This window comes from Botrytis porri, assembly GCF_014898465.1.
Source record: "Botrytis porri strain MUCL 3234 chromosome Unknown BPOR_007, whole genome shotgun sequence".
NCBI classification, from domain to species: domain Eukaryota; kingdom Fungi; phylum Ascomycota; class Leotiomycetes; order Helotiales; family Sclerotiniaceae; genus Botrytis; species Botrytis porri.
Window position 1 is genome coordinate 1,909,995 of NW_024066081.1, and position 15,481 is coordinate 1,925,475.

At 44.2% G+C, this 15,481-nt stretch overlaps 5 protein-coding genes across 5 annotated transcripts; 3 read left to right on the forward strand and 2 right to left on the reverse strand.

The window, feature by feature from the left end:
- Positions 1 to 46: 46 nt before the first annotated feature.
- EAF01_005914 (uncharacterized protein) lies at positions 47 to 3,605 on the forward strand (the record flags this gene model as incomplete). The annotated part of the gene is made up of 2 exons (XM_038914168.1): positions 47 to 1,332; positions 1,388 to 3,605. 2 exons carry the CDS (start codon positions 47 to 49, stop codon positions 3,603 to 3,605), a joined length of 3,504 nt encoding a protein of 1,167 aa, XP_038770617.1.
- Positions 3,606 to 3,847: 242 nt separating this feature from the next.
- On the reverse strand, positions 3,848 to 6,308 carry EAF01_005915 (uncharacterized protein). The gene is made up of 2 exons (XM_038914169.1): positions 6,005 to 6,308; positions 3,848 to 5,937 (listed from the first exon to the last, which is right to left on the reverse strand). The coding sequence occupies exons 1-2, from the start codon at positions 6,247 to 6,249 to the stop codon at positions 4,677 to 4,679; spliced, it is 1,506 nt and encodes a 501-aa protein (XP_038770618.1). The 5' UTR covers positions 6,250 to 6,308; the 3' UTR covers positions 3,848 to 4,676.
- Positions 6,309 to 6,996: 688 nt separating this feature from the next.
- EAF01_005916 (uncharacterized protein) lies at positions 6,997 to 8,079 on the forward strand (the record flags this gene model as incomplete). The annotated part of the gene is made up of 1 exon (XM_038914170.1): positions 6,997 to 8,079. One exon carries the CDS (start codon positions 6,997 to 6,999, stop codon positions 8,077 to 8,079), a length of 1,083 nt encoding a protein of 360 aa, XP_038770619.1.
- Positions 8,080 to 8,730: 651 nt separating this feature from the next.
- EAF01_005917 (uncharacterized protein) lies at positions 8,731 to 11,734 on the reverse strand. The gene is made up of 7 exons (XM_038914171.1): positions 11,574 to 11,734; positions 11,384 to 11,521; positions 11,216 to 11,326; positions 11,016 to 11,162; positions 10,590 to 10,963; positions 10,247 to 10,541; positions 8,731 to 10,199 (listed from the first exon to the last, which is right to left on the reverse strand). Exons 1-7 carry the CDS (start codon positions 11,694 to 11,696, stop codon positions 9,039 to 9,041), a joined length of 2,349 nt encoding a protein of 782 aa, XP_038770620.1. The 5' UTR covers positions 11,697 to 11,734; the 3' UTR covers positions 8,731 to 9,038.
- Positions 11,735 to 12,108: 374 nt separating this feature from the next.
- EAF01_005918 (uncharacterized protein) lies at positions 12,109 to 14,919 on the forward strand (the record flags this gene model as incomplete). The annotated part of the gene is made up of 4 exons (XM_038914172.1): positions 12,109 to 12,210; positions 12,731 to 12,927; positions 12,979 to 13,536; positions 13,590 to 14,919. 4 exons carry the CDS (start codon positions 12,109 to 12,111, stop codon positions 14,917 to 14,919), a joined length of 2,187 nt encoding a protein of 728 aa, XP_038770621.1.
- Positions 14,920 to 15,481: the final 562 nt, after the last annotated feature.

Sequence of the window (15,481 nt, forward strand, 5' to 3'; positions counted from 1 at the left end):
TACACTTGCAGTTCTAAGTCAAATTGATACTCAAGGAGCATTTACAATGCCTGGCATTGTCGTTTCGTTTCTTCATCGCTGTCTTGATAGACTCGTCACTAACAAGTCTGAATCTATTCAGGATTCATCATCAGTAAATATGGACAACGAATCCAATCCCAACTCAGATGATGATAATCCAAATGTCAGCAACGACAACAATCAACAAAACCTCAATGAAAACATCTTCGGCCTTCCTAATATGTTCAACAGCGCAAACTTCGCTCAGGCTAGTATTCTCTCTAAAGATGCCGAAAGCGCCATGGCAAGCCGAGTTAGTGGCTACACGAGCATTTTCTCCGATGTCCCTAGCAGCACTAAAGACAGCCCCGTTTCTACTCACACGAATACATTCTCGAATTACTCAAGTGGTGTTATGACTAGTCCAGTTTCTGCTCAAACTAGCATATCTGGAAGTGTTTCGAATACTCATTCGAAAAGTCCTGTTCCTGCTCAGACTAGCATCTTCGGAGATGTTTCGAGTAGCAAGTCGACTATACCAAATTCAGCACAAGCCAGTACTTTCTCCAATACACCGAACAGCACCATCGAAACTTCGAACACAATTCAGCCCATCATTCCAAGCTCTGAAGTAGATCTACTTCCTCCTGATCCTGAGCCGGAGCAAGACCCCGACATAGACCCAGAAATTAACCTCGATGACAACTCAGACATCGAAATGGACAGCGACACCAGTTCCCGCTCCACCAGTTCCTCCCCAGGAGCCCCTGATTTCAACGCCCCTGCCGCTCCAGCCCTAGAAACTTTCTCTCTCCCCTCATACCGCTCCTCTCCATCCATGCGATGCAACATGCCCCGCAATTTCCAAGAACTAAGTATCATGTTCAACAGCACCAAACGCACTGCCGCAATCAAAGGACAAGCGCATCGAATTGGAACCGCGGGCGCTGATAGAGATGATAGCGGAACCTACGATCCGAGTTTAGAACGGAAACGAAATACGAGGAGTACGAGAGCGACGACTAAGAAGAATAAGGAGAGTGGAGGAGAAACTGTGAAGAACGTGAGCGCGGATAGTGGGAGAAAAACGAAGGAGCAGGGGTCATTTGAGTTGATGGTTTCGATTAAGTTGACTAGTGAAAGAGGATTAGCGTATTTGAGAGAAATCACGCCGGGTCCCGAAGATGATGAGAGAAAGTTTCCACCGATTCATGAAGCGGACGATGATGATTCGACTGATGATGATGAAGAAGATGAGGATGAGGAAGTTGCGATTGACAATTCGGCTCCCTCCACACGGAGAAAGAGAATTAAAACTTCGCATAACCGAAGGTACGTCTTGTTCCCCCCTGAATACTGGACAAAAAAACAAAACTAACAAGCCCAGATCCGACGGTCTAAACCTCTCCGATCTCAACAACGGGCACCCCCAACGTCGCGGCTGCAAAGGCTGTTTCGAAGCCGGCGACGACGAATGTTCTCTCATAGAATATAGTCACGAATGGCCTTGTGAGAGCTGTGAAGATGCGGGTATCGATTGCGAGCTCATCATTCCCCCTAAACTAAAACTGTCCTGTATTCGCTGCAAAGAAAAGCTGCGAAAACGATGCTCCTATGCGGATGATGGTGGAAAGGATGTTGATTCTTGCAAAGCGTGCGAGGAAACTGGCGCGAAATGTATTGCTGGTCCTAAAGCTGGCTCGGGACCTTCGATGCAGATGACGGATGTTCTTGAGAATATTGGGGCGAAGAAGAAGGGAAGTTCGAATAGTAAGAAAGAAATTGAAAAGAAGTTGTTGGCAACAGCTATAACTACTGTTACCAATGTTGCTAAACCGAAAGCCGCGCCTAGGAAATACGTTTCGTGCAACCGATGCAGACTCGAATTCAAAGCCAAATGTCCGCTGAAGCGCGATGAAGAAGGACCATGCAATCGCTGCATCAAAGCAAAAGTACCTTGTACTTTCATCATGCTACCGCTCCCAATTACCACACCTTCCAATAAGGGAAAAGGCAAAGCAAATGCAAAAGAAATTGTTCCAGTTCTCAGAACTCCCCAGGATCTTACTCAAACCATCATTCTCGAATCAACTCGAGTCAACGATCGAGAGTGGCGCACTACAAATCCTTACGCTCGACGTACCAAAACGCAACAAAAAGCCTACGAAAGAGCTACAACTTCTTCTTCTTCTTCCGATGAGCAATTCTGGATGGCCAACTCCACCAATAAACATAATTCCCTCAGTAGACTACCTTCATACGACCTCGAATACTCCACACAAGCTACAAAGCAACTTATTCCTCCAACCTTCGCTCTTCATCACAAAGGTATCCGCACCATAATCATTCCCACCTCATTTGCACACCCCCTCATATTCAATTACAAACGCGACCCAATGGCTCTCTACCCTTCATGCGATTTCCACTCCACCCCCTTCTTCGGACTCTTCGGCTACGGCATCCGCCACGTCACAGTTGTCCCCTGGCCCTCCATCACGGGAACCGGCTACGAAGAACTCGAAAACGGGTGGGGAGATAGTGGAGCCGGTCATGAGGCCACAAGAATGTGCGTAAAGTGTACATACGAGCGGGTCAAAATTCTCGGATGCGCAGAACACGAATTAAGACCATTAGAAGGACTGGACGAGCGAATGAGAGACGAGATGTTAGTGAGAGATAGTGTGAAGGCCTGCGAGGAAGGAATGATGCAGGGGAAATGGGTGAAAGGGAGTGGAGAGACGCCGGAGCGGGGAAGTCGGGCGGATTTGGTGTGGAGAGCGAAATGGTGTGCGGTTTGTCCGAGGCCGGGGGATTGGATTTGTAAATCTGGGGATACGTGTGAGGGGCGGAGGAGTCTGTCGCATTCTACGCAGGGTAGTCAATCACATGTGAAAGGATGTGGTTTAATTCTTTGTGATACGTGTTATGAACTTCATGGGAAGGTTCAGAAGGGAGGGAAGAAGGGAGGAAGAATTGTTCTGGGTAGGGTTGTTCAGCTGGCGGGGAGTCCGAGTAGAAGAGAGGACTATCCGGATGGGGTGAGAGCTGATGCGGGGTTTTTGAGGGAAGATGGGGAGCTTTTTGTTAGGACGCTGAAAGGAGGTTGTGCGGGGAGCAAAGGAGAAGTCAAGGATGGGGAAAGAAGTTTGACGGCAGGCGAAACAGAAACTGTAGGGAGAGGAATAAGTGGGGGTCATGATGGTATGAATCCGGTTGGGAACAAAAAGCGACAAGGAAAAGACCTTGATGTCCCTCGACCGCGACAGACTCGAGACTCGATTACAGTAGATAAAGGAGTCATGGCGAAAGAAGAATTTGCGATCACAGCGAAAACAAAGGCAAACGAAAAGATGAAAACTGAGGACAGGGGTGAGGAGATAAATGAATCGATTAGGGAAGAGAAAAGAATGGAGAGGATGTCGTGTGGAACTGTGGCTCAAGCTGCCAGGGCACGCGAGCCATTTACTAGCGATTTTACTGGTTCTGGAGTGGCCAGTGGAAGATGGAAGGGAAAGGGCGTAGATAGAAGATATCGTCGGGAGATAGGAGTGATTGATGTGATGAGAAATAGTGCTGGGAGGGAAATCAATGAGTTAAGCGACTAGACAGATAAGGCTTGATCGGGCTTTATCTATCTGACGCTCAATATCTTTCATCATCTACGCTCCATATTGCAGACTTACATATCAAAAGGTACCTCCAGTGGCTTTTTGGGAATATTTGTATTTTTCAGAGATTTAGCACTTGGTATCTGCATTATCTTAGCATAAAACGCAGATAGAAAGACACAGAATCTACTCCAGGCAGAAAAAAAGTATCGATAGCTTGGGAGATAGGAAAGACGGGGGGGGGGATTTGGTCTATATCAGATGATAAGGAATTTGCATACATAGTTTTTTCATTCTTAGATTATCTTCAGTTTTAGCTTTTAATATCAAGTATCAATCACATCTAATTTTGCTACATGATCTCGGTCATCATCGAGCTATGAAAATAGTTCTGAGGTCCGACTGAATAACATAACTGAAATTCGACGAGCGTCTTGTGCGCACTTGCACAGACATGTAGCATCATGCTGGATGCGAGAAGAACTAAATGGATAGGTATTCCGGATTATGAGGAACTTGATCAAGAATACAAGCGAGTTAATCGTCTTTAGAATCATCTCCACCAATATCAAACTGCCTCCCTCCTTCCATAGAACAAGCCACAAACACAAATGCAATAAAACTCAACACAAACCCCCATATAAAATAACCACTTGGTCCACTTTCCTCCCGACAAGTCAACACGCACAATATGGGTTGCGTTGCCCATACGTACTACGTACAGACATGACTGCTAAACCCAAATCTTAAATGCATGCTACATAGTCTGTCTTGATTAATAGAGCGATACTATCGCATCTAATTGTGTGCATCATACCAATCTTTCAAGAAGTCCTCATCTGGCTATCTCAGAGGTTATTTCCTTAACCTACCCTCGTCTCATATATTAGAAAATAGGCAGCCACAAAACTTTGTCTCCTCTCGAGTTCAGGAAAATTAACGAGACAAACAACATGAAACCAGCAACTTTAAAAAAATATATCTTGGTACCCCATTTCGCATGTCTCGTTTAACGTATACCGCGCTATCCATGTATCTATTTATCTAAAGCTCATTTTACTCCCCTCTCTACTTCATTGTGACTAACTCCTCGGCACTAGTAGGATGAATAGCCACACAGCTATCGAAGTCCTTCTTTGTAGCTCCCATCTTGACAGCCACTCCAAAGCCTTGCAACGTCTCACCACTACCCAATCCCAAGATATGAAGACCAACAACCTTCTCCTCAGGTAATTTACAGACTAACTTATACTTAGTTGGAGCCTTATCTTCTGGTTCCATCATCGCGTAATACATTGCTGTGAAGCTAGTACTGTAACATTTAATATTTTCTTTTCCATAGCGTTCAATAGCTTCCGGTTCGGTGAGACCGATAGAACCGACTTCTGGGTGGGCAAAAACGACAGAAGGAATATTATCGTAGTCGAGTTTTGAGTCCTTAAATTCAGGGCCTCCAAATAGACGATCGGCAAGTTTACGACCAGCGGCAATAGCTACGGGGGTTAATTCAACCTTGCCGACTACGTCACCTAGAGAATAGATGTTTTCGACATTAGTGTTTTGGTATTCGTCAGCGATAATTTGTCCTCTCTCGTTTTGTTTGACGCCTGCTTTGTCCAAGCCGAGCCTCTCAACTTCTGGAGATCTTCCAATAGCCCAGATCAAATCATCCACATCTTCAAGAACACCCTTTCCATTAGAATCCTCGTAGTGGATGGTAAGTTTACCAGTCTTCTCATCCTTTTCTATCTTGCTCTGGCTAGAGTTCTTGTGCAATTTAACGCCCAAACGTTCATATTCATTTGTGATAGCTTCTTGAACCATAGGATCAAAGTATCGGAGAAACTTGTCATGACGGATGAACAAATGTGTTTCCGTACCAAGAGCATTGAACATGCCTGCAAACTCGACTGCGATATATCCAGCACCAACCAAAGCGACCTTCTTGGGTTGTCTATCAATATCGAAAAATCCATCACTGTCAATACCGTACTCAGCACCGGGGATATCCTTAGGAACCGTAGGACGGCCTCCAACTGCCAAAAGAATCTTCTTGGCCTTGATTAATTGCTTGGTGCCATCGTCTAATGTAACTTCTGCTTCATTCTTTCCAGTCAAAGATGCGAAGCCGTGAATATATTCGACTTTATCATTGCCAAGATTTCTCTCGTAAATGCCATTCAACCTCTTTACGAATGCATCTCTCTTCTTCTTGAAATATGACCAATCGAATGGTGCGGTGGTCTTGACCGAGAATCCGTAGGCTTTAGCCTCGTGGATGGTTTCTGCGATTGCGGCGGCATTGAATGTAACTTTCTTTGGTACACAGCTATTACTATACATTAGTGGATATTTCGGAAAGAGGTGAAGAAGACGAAGAATAAACCTTCACTCACCCAACATTGACACAAGTACCACCAAGTCTCTTGCTCTCCACTGCAATAGTCTTCACACCATGAACACCACTTGCTTTTCTGGCTGTAGCCAAACCACCACTACCACCACCAATGACCAAAAAGTCACACTCCTTAGGGATTGGGGCCATATTGAAAGTTGTCGTTGAAAATTGGCGAGAAAGAGAAGTAAGTCTAGTATTTGCCGTCTTGGAAGATGATCGGGAAAGAAAAGTAAATCTTTGCATGAGAGCTATTTTTCAAAGCAAAGGAAAGGAAGGAGGGGCGGATTTCTATAGCTTTTGGCGGGGGCCTTGTTTACAAGGGTTGAGGTAGGATTGGGTGACGATTGAGGAAGTGGTGCTAGCTGTCGATTTGTCAGATTGGGTTACCTGGTTACCTATACGAAAGTCTAGACTTTGGGGGGTATTTATTAGTAATAAGGTTCGATACAAGTAACTATAGAGTTGTTATCACGATTTCTTGATTTCTCAGCAGAAGCCTCGGCTCTTCCATTTTCTAATTGTTAACCATATCTAGCCAGATCCTTTGATGTTTATGAATACACATCATGAAGCTGTTATGTTATTGAAATGCTTCGATAAGCACTGTGCCTCTCTGCTCAATAGAGATGGACATAGGTAGGCTGGAAATATTATTCTTATTGGATGCGGAAGGGCCGCGTTGCTGTGATTCATTCCATCATCGACTTCTTATCCTCTTTCACGCCATTCTCATAGCCAATGTATTGGCCTGTTAACCCAAAACTACTAGATATATGAGAGACCCGAGTACCTGAGCTAGAGTCAGTTGAGCAGTCTAACGCTCCCTCCCGGTGAGCACCCTCGCGCCTTTTGCATGCACACCAAGCAGTCTAGTTCTTATCGCACTTATCGTAATAAGGTTCAAGCAAGGTTACAAAAAAAAAAAATCTGGGAATTGCTTTCCAAATCACTCTCACATCCATCAACACCAGCCCGCATAAACGATCATGAATGGCAATCAACATTCCCAGCACCCTCAAAGTTGCGGCTCTCAAACAAATTGCCTTCAAATGCGGCATCTCAACTTCTGGCACCAAACCTCTCCTCATTCAACGTCTCCAAGATGAGCTTCCACATGTTACTTTGACGAACACGAAAGGCTCGACAACTGACGCCAAACCTCTGCGTATCCTAAGCATTGATATGGGAATTCGCAATTTCTCATTCTGTCTTCTCAAAATTCCCCCCTCCAAACCTACCTCCAAGTCGCGATCCTCCAAAAAGAACTTAAATCCTACAATTACCATCCCTATCCTCCAATCCTGGCAGAAACTCTCGCTTCTCCAGCAATCCCCTCCAAATGTCGATCCTGAAACCAAAGAAAAAACCCGCAACGAATTTACTCCTTCAATTCTAAGCACCGCAGCCTACTCCTTACTGCGACACACTCTCCTTCCTCTTTCTCCCACTCATATCTTGATAGAGCGCCAACGCTTCCGCTCCATGGGTTCCAAACATATCTTAGAATGGACGATTAGAGTAAATATGTTAGAAAGTATGCTATGGGCTACTCTCAAAACATTAGCTGAAGAAAAAGTATGGGGCGGAGAAGTAATTGAGATTGCGCCGAGGAAAGTGGGAAGTTTCTGGGTCGAAGAGAGCGGATTGTTGAATGGAGAGGAGGAGAAATTCAAGAAGGTCAGGAATACAAAGGAATCGAAGGCGAGGACTAAAGGGGCCAAGATCGATTTAGTTAGAGGGTGGTTGGAAGCTGGGGAAAATCAAAATGGAAAACCTCGGAATCATCTTGAAATGGTACAGATAGGTAGTCAACAGGTTAGAGAGGTGAAGGAGAGATATACGGCCAAATGGGATAGAAAAGCCGGGAGAGCAAAGGGATTCACGGTTAAAAGTAAAACGAGAAATAACGAGGATGACGAAAAGGAAGAAGAAATAATTATAGAGAAAGAAGATGAGGTAGGTAAACTAGACGATCTAGCAGATTGCCTACTGCAAGGAATGGCCTGGCTTAAATGGCAGGAAAACAAAAAGAGGGCATTAGAGGAGGGCGTAGAAGTTTTGCTTGATTGCTGATCGAACAATTCCTTTTCATAACCCGTTTTCTATGCCCCATCCAATTATCTATCTACAACCCAATCCCACTTCAAGAATTTCTTACTCGTCCCAAGAGCTCAAGAACTCAAGCCATATAAATCCTAACGAACCAACAACCTATAACTCACCAATTATGAAACATCGCTCACTAGCCCATCCATCCCACCTTACACAACGGGACAACCTCTCATCACCATCTCATCTCATCTCAGCCCTATCCCAACACCACCATGCACAATAACACAAACACAAACACAAACCCACCATCCATCCCAAACTTCCACATCTTAACATCTTAACAAACCCCAACTATTAATCCCACAGACATGCAACAGAACATCCTCATCCCCATTCGACCTTCCTCTTTCCCTTTCCGATCGACGTCTGTCATTATACATAATACACATATATATGATATATCGTCTCGGAATAGAATATCCATGCTCAGATTGCCTGCGGGGACGGATAACTACCAATTCGTGTATCTCATGTCCGTCATGAGCTATTTTTTCCTAGCGATATCAAGGGTTTAGCGATCAAACACGAAATGAGGCTATATAAAGCGCTATAAATAGTATGGGTAGGGCTAGATAAGTCTGTGTTATGCTGTCCTAATTGTCCGTTGGATTTTCCACCAATCAGGTTATATATACACAATAAACTCAAGGGTCCGAATTGGGAATTCTTTGCATATAAACACTTCTCCATTCATGTTACTTTCGCAATAGCACTCGTATGCGATCCAGGTATCTAATATCTACCCTAACCACAAATAAACTTGTGACTCGCCGAAGCTTTAATAATTTAAACGCCTTCTCGCCTGTTGATGCTCAATTTCCCCTCTTAGTTTCACCCAGTACGCCATGCCAATTTTCACGCAAGCCCAGTGACATACATAAACCTCATCACCCCCTCACAGAATTAGATTCTCAACTCACCTACCAACCATCTCCCCAATCAGCATCCTCATCTGTAGCTTTTGGGGCTGTATCTATTTTCTTGGGCACAACTGGTTTAGTCGCTACAGAAGGTGCTTTTTTCGTTCCCAAAGAACTAGCTGTAGTAGTTCTTGACGATGATAAAGGTCTTCCATTTGTTTTCGCTGCGGGCTTGGCCAGTCCTTTTGGCAATGACTTTTGAGCTGGTTTCTTTTGTTGGGCTGCTAACCAACCCGCGAAATCCGGTTCGCCATTGTCTTCGAAGGGGGTTGCAGTCGAAGATGAGGCTATAGTATTTTTTGATGCCGATTCGCTAGGAGCATCGAAAAAGGAATCCTCTTCCATGTCGCCCCATGCTTCTATATCGTCCTCTCCTGCGTTCACATCTTCGAAATAAGAGTGACTAGCCGCAGGCGCGTTAGCTGAGGCAACAGCCGGTGAAGTCACAGCTTGGCGATGCAAAGCCGATGCAGACTGAGTTAAATGACGAGCTTCATTTTCTTGTCGTGCTGATGTCGGACGTGCGTCTGGAGTCACAGCACCACTCGATGGTTGAATTTCACCAGTAGCAGCAGCTACTTTGTTGGTGAACGAAGAAATAGCCCAGCCTGCCCATGACGAACCTGCATCACTAGGCTGTGGCGTACTCATTCGGGGTGTAGATGATGAGGCAGCTTCGCCCGTGGAAGGTGGTGGTAAGACAGTATCAGGCATTGTGGCAGCAGACTTGCGAATACGCTGCAGGTAAACGTCCATTGTCTTGTTTGTTTGGTCTCGAATGAGTTTCTCCTTGTCTATTAGACAAGGACATAACGCCGGTAATATGCGATTAGCGCAATCATCATCACTGAATGAGTCAGCTGTAACAGCTAATGCTAATAAGGCTGCATTTCTAGCATGAACGAATGGATCGCGAAGGGATCTTGTGAAAGCGGCGATTAACACCTTTGATCTAGTGCTAACTCCCAGATTCTTGGCAATTTTGCCCAAACAGATTGTCGTGTTTGTTCGAATGCCAGGTTGCTCATCGTTAGAAGTTTTGGCTAAATACTTCAACAACTCTCCATTGATTGTCCGGTCTGATAATTTCCCAATGATTGTCAATACTGCTTTGACTGTCTGCTCTCGTACTACCGGTGCAAGATCCGTAAAGCCAGTGACCTATTTCAATCAGCTTGTGCTCACAAATAAAGCGCAATTACCCTCACCATTTGGGGGAAGAGTTTATCGTTGACCACTTTTTGTGGTAGTCGATCGATCATAAGGGGAAGATTGTCCAAAAGACACACCCGAATAGCTCTATCAGGGCTACTAAATAGCCGGACGACGACAGGTGTGACCTTTGCTTCAAAATCGTCATCTGTAAGCTTGGTGCTAATCTTCATAACAACACTAAATACTTTTGGTCCACCACCTCCAAACTCAACAGATTTCAGTAACTCGGGAAGGATCTTCATCTTGAAATAATCCTCCGGGAAGTCATTGGAAAGCTCATCGAGGTCGCTCTACAAGTCAGCTTAAATCTGGCATGCCTTGGAAAGGATAATTTACCTCAAGAACTCTTCTCGTTCAGCCTCCGTTTTCATCCCCAAATTATCTACCCCTTCAGTAAGCTTGATAAGGGGAGTCTCAAAAAATCCTCCACTTCGACGACCTTGCTCAAGGAAATGACCAACACTCAGTCGAGCTTTGGGATTGCTATTAACTAAACGTCTATAGCTTGGCTGCATACTGGGAGGTATATTCTTCGTCTGGCCGGCTTGATCACCCCCTGTGAAGTCTCCATTGAAGACTTCAAATATCAAAGTTCCAAAATTATAAGAATCAGTCGCATATATTGGGTGTTTCTTGATAGAATCCCAGCCAGTATTCGCCAATTCTGGTGGAGTATATCGTCTGGCATCGGGTACGAGACTGCCATAGTTCTGCGAGAGTCAGCATTTGGAATACTATATGCCAGGAACACATATTACTCACATAAATGATCGCCTCGGTATCATTCATATTGCTTAATACCTCGAATCCTCCAACTCTCCACTCCCCGCTCTCACTTGTGTAAATCGATCCTACTCGAAGCATTCCGTGGACGGATGATGCCTCGCCATTGATAAATTTAATTGTTTGCTATACATTCCATTAGACTTAAGCATACCAAAATGTACTGACCACAAACTTACTGCTATGCTAAATAAACCCCATTTCAACGTCTCCGAGCTCATGCTTTTTCTCTTCATATGCCATCTCAAAGGAACCACTCTCTCAGTAGCGATATAAATGTATGTGTCGGTCTATTCCCAAATCGAAAGTCAGTTATACCACATGATTCGGTTGTTGATAATTCATACCTCAACTGTGTCCAGCACTTTGATAACTCCAGGATGTCTCAATGTTCGAAGCTTCTTAACGGCATTTTTGGCTAGGGGTAATCGATACTTGTTCGCGCTGACATCGAAGGAGAATATACTACAATTAGAACCATCTTCCTATGATACCATTAATTCCATATTCTGCACCAAAGTCATCTCTGGCGCATACTCTTTTCGTTCCATTGTATAACTTCCAAATGGATTCCTCTATATCAACCTGATCCCCGAATGTGTAGGGAAATGGAGGTCCCTTGGATATCGCAGATGCGACTGCAGACTTCAAGAAATCCATAAGAAATCTGCGATAAGACAAATGTTAAGAATACAATACTCAATAAAGGAGTATTTATTATTTGTGAAAGGGAAGTAGACAGCTTTGCCCATCGATTCGATGATTGAACCCCGCTATACCAAGTCAAGCACAAAACGAGGCGGTGTATTTAGGCAAAATGAATGACCAGCGGCCGCAAAACCCCGTGCACCCGTGCTTCCGTGCTTAACCGGTTAACGTCTCTTTCACAGTCGCGTCTTCTCTTATTTATTCATGTTTGATATACCTAACCTGTTATTAGACATCTCAACACAATTCACGATACAGCCTGATGCCTCGTTCTTCTGGTACAACTATACGGTTGAGAAAGAAGATTTGAGAATGGACGACTAGAACTCTTATCTTTATATTCTGAAGTTTCTGTCGAGAAAATATGGACTTTGATAGCAAGCAGGCCGCTCCATCCAGATCAGCAATTAACTTCGACAATAACTTCAGATCGCAATCATTTTCAAGCATAAAAATAAATGCAGGCGTATGTGGAACTCTCAATATTTGACTTTTCATAGTATGTCAATGATGAACATCTGGTAAAAGGTCCGAGTGCTCAAAAATGCTTCTTCTGGTTCTGCTTTGGTTATACTGTCTCCTTGTCATGGTCGATGACACTACCTTTTACGTTTATCAAACCCTGGCGGCGTCCTCCATTTCAGGCAAGACTGTTTCAGCTCAAGGCTATCAGCTTCAACAATGAAAATATGAGGGCAAATTGATGTCTTTGGACACTATTGCTAAACGGAGTTAGACATCACATTGCCCCAAGATGTATGACCAAAGGCTGCGATAGAAAGCGGGGTTGAAATTGCTGCAAAAGGGATTTGATCTTCTGTAGAAGTCAGTTAAGACGTACATTGGTGGCTTATAGCTCATTGCACAACCGCTGAAGCAAGCCATATGACGACTCTTTGTAGACTGAAAAGACCTGAGACAAAATCAACTCTCTTATCTAGAAAATTTGGACCATCATGTTCAAAAGAGATTTGCTAACTTGTTAGTTTCAAGCTCAGTCCGATGACAAGCTCGACGAGACGAGTTCAACCGCCTCACTCTCAACTACCAGCAAAGCCATAAAATGTTTGGTGTGTAAACGAGAAGAACTCACACTCGATCCTTTATATCGTTGTTCAAAATGTTTAGCCCGATGGCATGCTAGTTGTCATAAGCCACGTCCACCGGTTGGAGCTGACGTCACGTATGTAATATCCCCCCTCTTGCTAGTCGGCAATTGCTGAAAACTAAATAGTGATTGGTACTGCAATCATTGTATTAGAAAACATGGCCTACCATCAGTAGAGTTTTCACCAGAGAGGCAATCGCTGGGCGGTGTGTGTGAAATTCCTGGATGCAACAAGCAGATTTACAGCATGTTGGGTAAAACCAAAGATGATAAAGTCTTGTGTACTCTGCACGAGATGACAGAGAAAAACAAGAGGTCTAAGCTTGCTAGCAAAGCTCAAATATCAGCCATGTCAAGACCAGTCTCGAAACCCATTAAAAAAACAAGGCTTTACCCTGTTAAGTATGATGAGGACATGCAAGGAATGAAGCGTAAACGAGGTAGAAAGCCCGGAAATTTGAATAATAAGCAAATGCTTCCAAGTAGTTTTCCTGTCCAGTCAGATTCCAATGATAAACCAACCGCGAGACCTCAGGAGACTTCAACCTCGGAGGGCCTACTGTCTACTCCAGGGCCGCGATCTCTCCGGGCTGAAAACTTGACCCATTCTCCCACATCGAGGAACCTCCTTCAGTCACAATCGAGAACAATCAAAGCGCCTACTATGAATGGTTGCCAAGAAGTGTAAGTTTTGTGTATTGAATGCTGAGTGAACATGTCTAACATAGCCTGTTCAGACCTAAAATCCCGAGTCGAACCATAACTCATCCAATGTTAGAACCCCCATCGTCGCCAGAGTATGAACCTCCACCGCCAGGTGAGGTCGAAATTAATATTAGTTGTTCGCCAGAATACGAACCGCCGTCGCCAGATAAAGTTGATAGTGATGTCAATATTTGGCAATCTGACGTGGAGCAACTCGATATTGAACAAGACGATAGCCCTGGCTCTAAAATACAAGACGAGCTCAGAGTTATGCAGGAAAGTGCAAAAAAAGTTGCAACCATGCCTGCAAATAGACTTGTTCATGGGCACGGATCATCGTCTTCACCAACCCTACTGTCGTCCGCTGGACGACCGCTCGGAATAGTATCAACCTTTACGGAGAATAAGGATCCTGGTAGCAAAGCTTCCCCACGCGACCGAAAAGAGGTTGCCGGGGAACAATCTTCGGCAGCTTGCTCTACGACCCCATTTCTAAAAATTCCTTTGATCAGGAAGCCATTAAAGCCTATATCACCAAAGTCTAATCTAGATACCACAGCTCAAGACATGCACTTCCTCAACCCAGAAAGTGAAAACCACGATACCTTACGTCTAGCTCAGAAACGAAGAGCTGCAAGAAAGACAGCGCTGTCTAAGCAAGTACTTCATCAACAACCCATCAATCATGCAAAGAATCAATTTATACCTCTCCAACTCACCCAAAATTATCGGGAGTTGGAGTCTACAGTCTCACAATTACACCAAGAGGGACCTAGCCAGGAGAGATCGAATCAACAGAGTCTGAAACAGAAAGAGCCAAAACACTCCGCGCCACTTTATGGTGATTACAAGCCCAACACTATTGAGTATCGGCGTCAATTGCGCTGCTTAACATATGATTCCAGCGTTCTTGATCATTATCTAGATCTACAAAAAGAATCACAGGCTAGGGCTGAGATTGAAAAAGAACAGAACATTATGCCCCAATCAGATAACGCCGCCGAAACGCAAATCTGGGGTAATATTGATCCTAGAGTCGTCTGGCCAAAAGAACGATCTGAGAGTTGGTACGAAGCTAAACGTAAAGAAATTGATTCACGGGGTGGGAAGAAAGCGAATTTTGGGATATTGCTTACGGCACAAGTAAGAAAGGAGAGAGCGGATAGAGGTTGGCATCCTAATCAGAACAAGGAATATGTTCCCAAGGCGGACAGAAAAGGTGGTTCGATCTTTGTGGGAGATGATGATACTCGGGATGATATCTTGGCGATTAGGAGTGAAGAGCTAGGAGTTCCTGTACGGGTGACAGGAAGGGATGGGGAAAAAATTTCGGGAAAGCAATTTCTTCCAAAAGATAGTTGATGGGTAATTGGGAGTATAGATTAGGATTCTATTGCCTTGGGCGTTTGGTTTGGATGTGGGAGCGATGATTTATGCCACCCTTGTATTCTTACATGGCCTCTGATTGGAGTACATAGGAGTGTGGCACAATAGATGACTTTAGGTGAGATTGGGAAAGTCTCACATGTCGCGGAGTCTTTTGGCACTACCCACATAACAATAACATGCACATAAGAGGTTATGAAAATGGATAGGCAATGCATTAATAGAATCGACTGCCTTTGATGCACGCTATTGATGTATGTACAAGATTAGTTATGAATGCTATTCGTATAGTAAATCCTTCAACAATATCTTCGTATCTGAGAAAATATTGATGGTCCTATAAAACCACATCTTCGATACACGAACTGATGGTATTTTACCTAAAGTGAGTTTGAAAACAGATATGTTACCAATCGAAGTATTCGTATTGTATTACTAGTATCTAGACAATACGTTGCTATACCGCACTAGGGTAGAAAGGGTAGAGAGTGTATGTAAATAAATGGTAAAAGTGAGAGAAAGAGAAGATAATGATATA

Bases quoted from the DNA above. Each gene is read 5' to 3' on its own strand.
- EAF01_005915 (XM_038914169.1), bottom strand. From the start codon at position 6,249: ATGCAAAGATTTACTTTTCTTTCCCGATCATCTTCCAAGACGGCAAAT. The intron at 5,938-6,004 runs GTGAGTGAAGGT...GTATAGTAATAG, and splicing joins GGTACTTGTGTCAATGTTGG to CTGTGTACCAAAGAAAGTTA.
- EAF01_005917 (XM_038914171.1), bottom strand. From the start codon at position 11,696: ATGGATTTCTTGAAGTCTGCAGTCGCATCTGCGATATCCAAGGGACCT. The intron at 10,542-10,589 runs GTAAATTATCCT...TGACTTGTAGAG, and splicing joins GAACGAGAAGAGTTCTTGAG to CGACCTCGATGAGCTTTCCA. The intron at 10,200-10,246 runs GTGAGGGTAATT...TGATTGAAATAG, and splicing joins ATAAACTCTTCCCCCAAATG to GTCACTGGCTTTACGGATCT.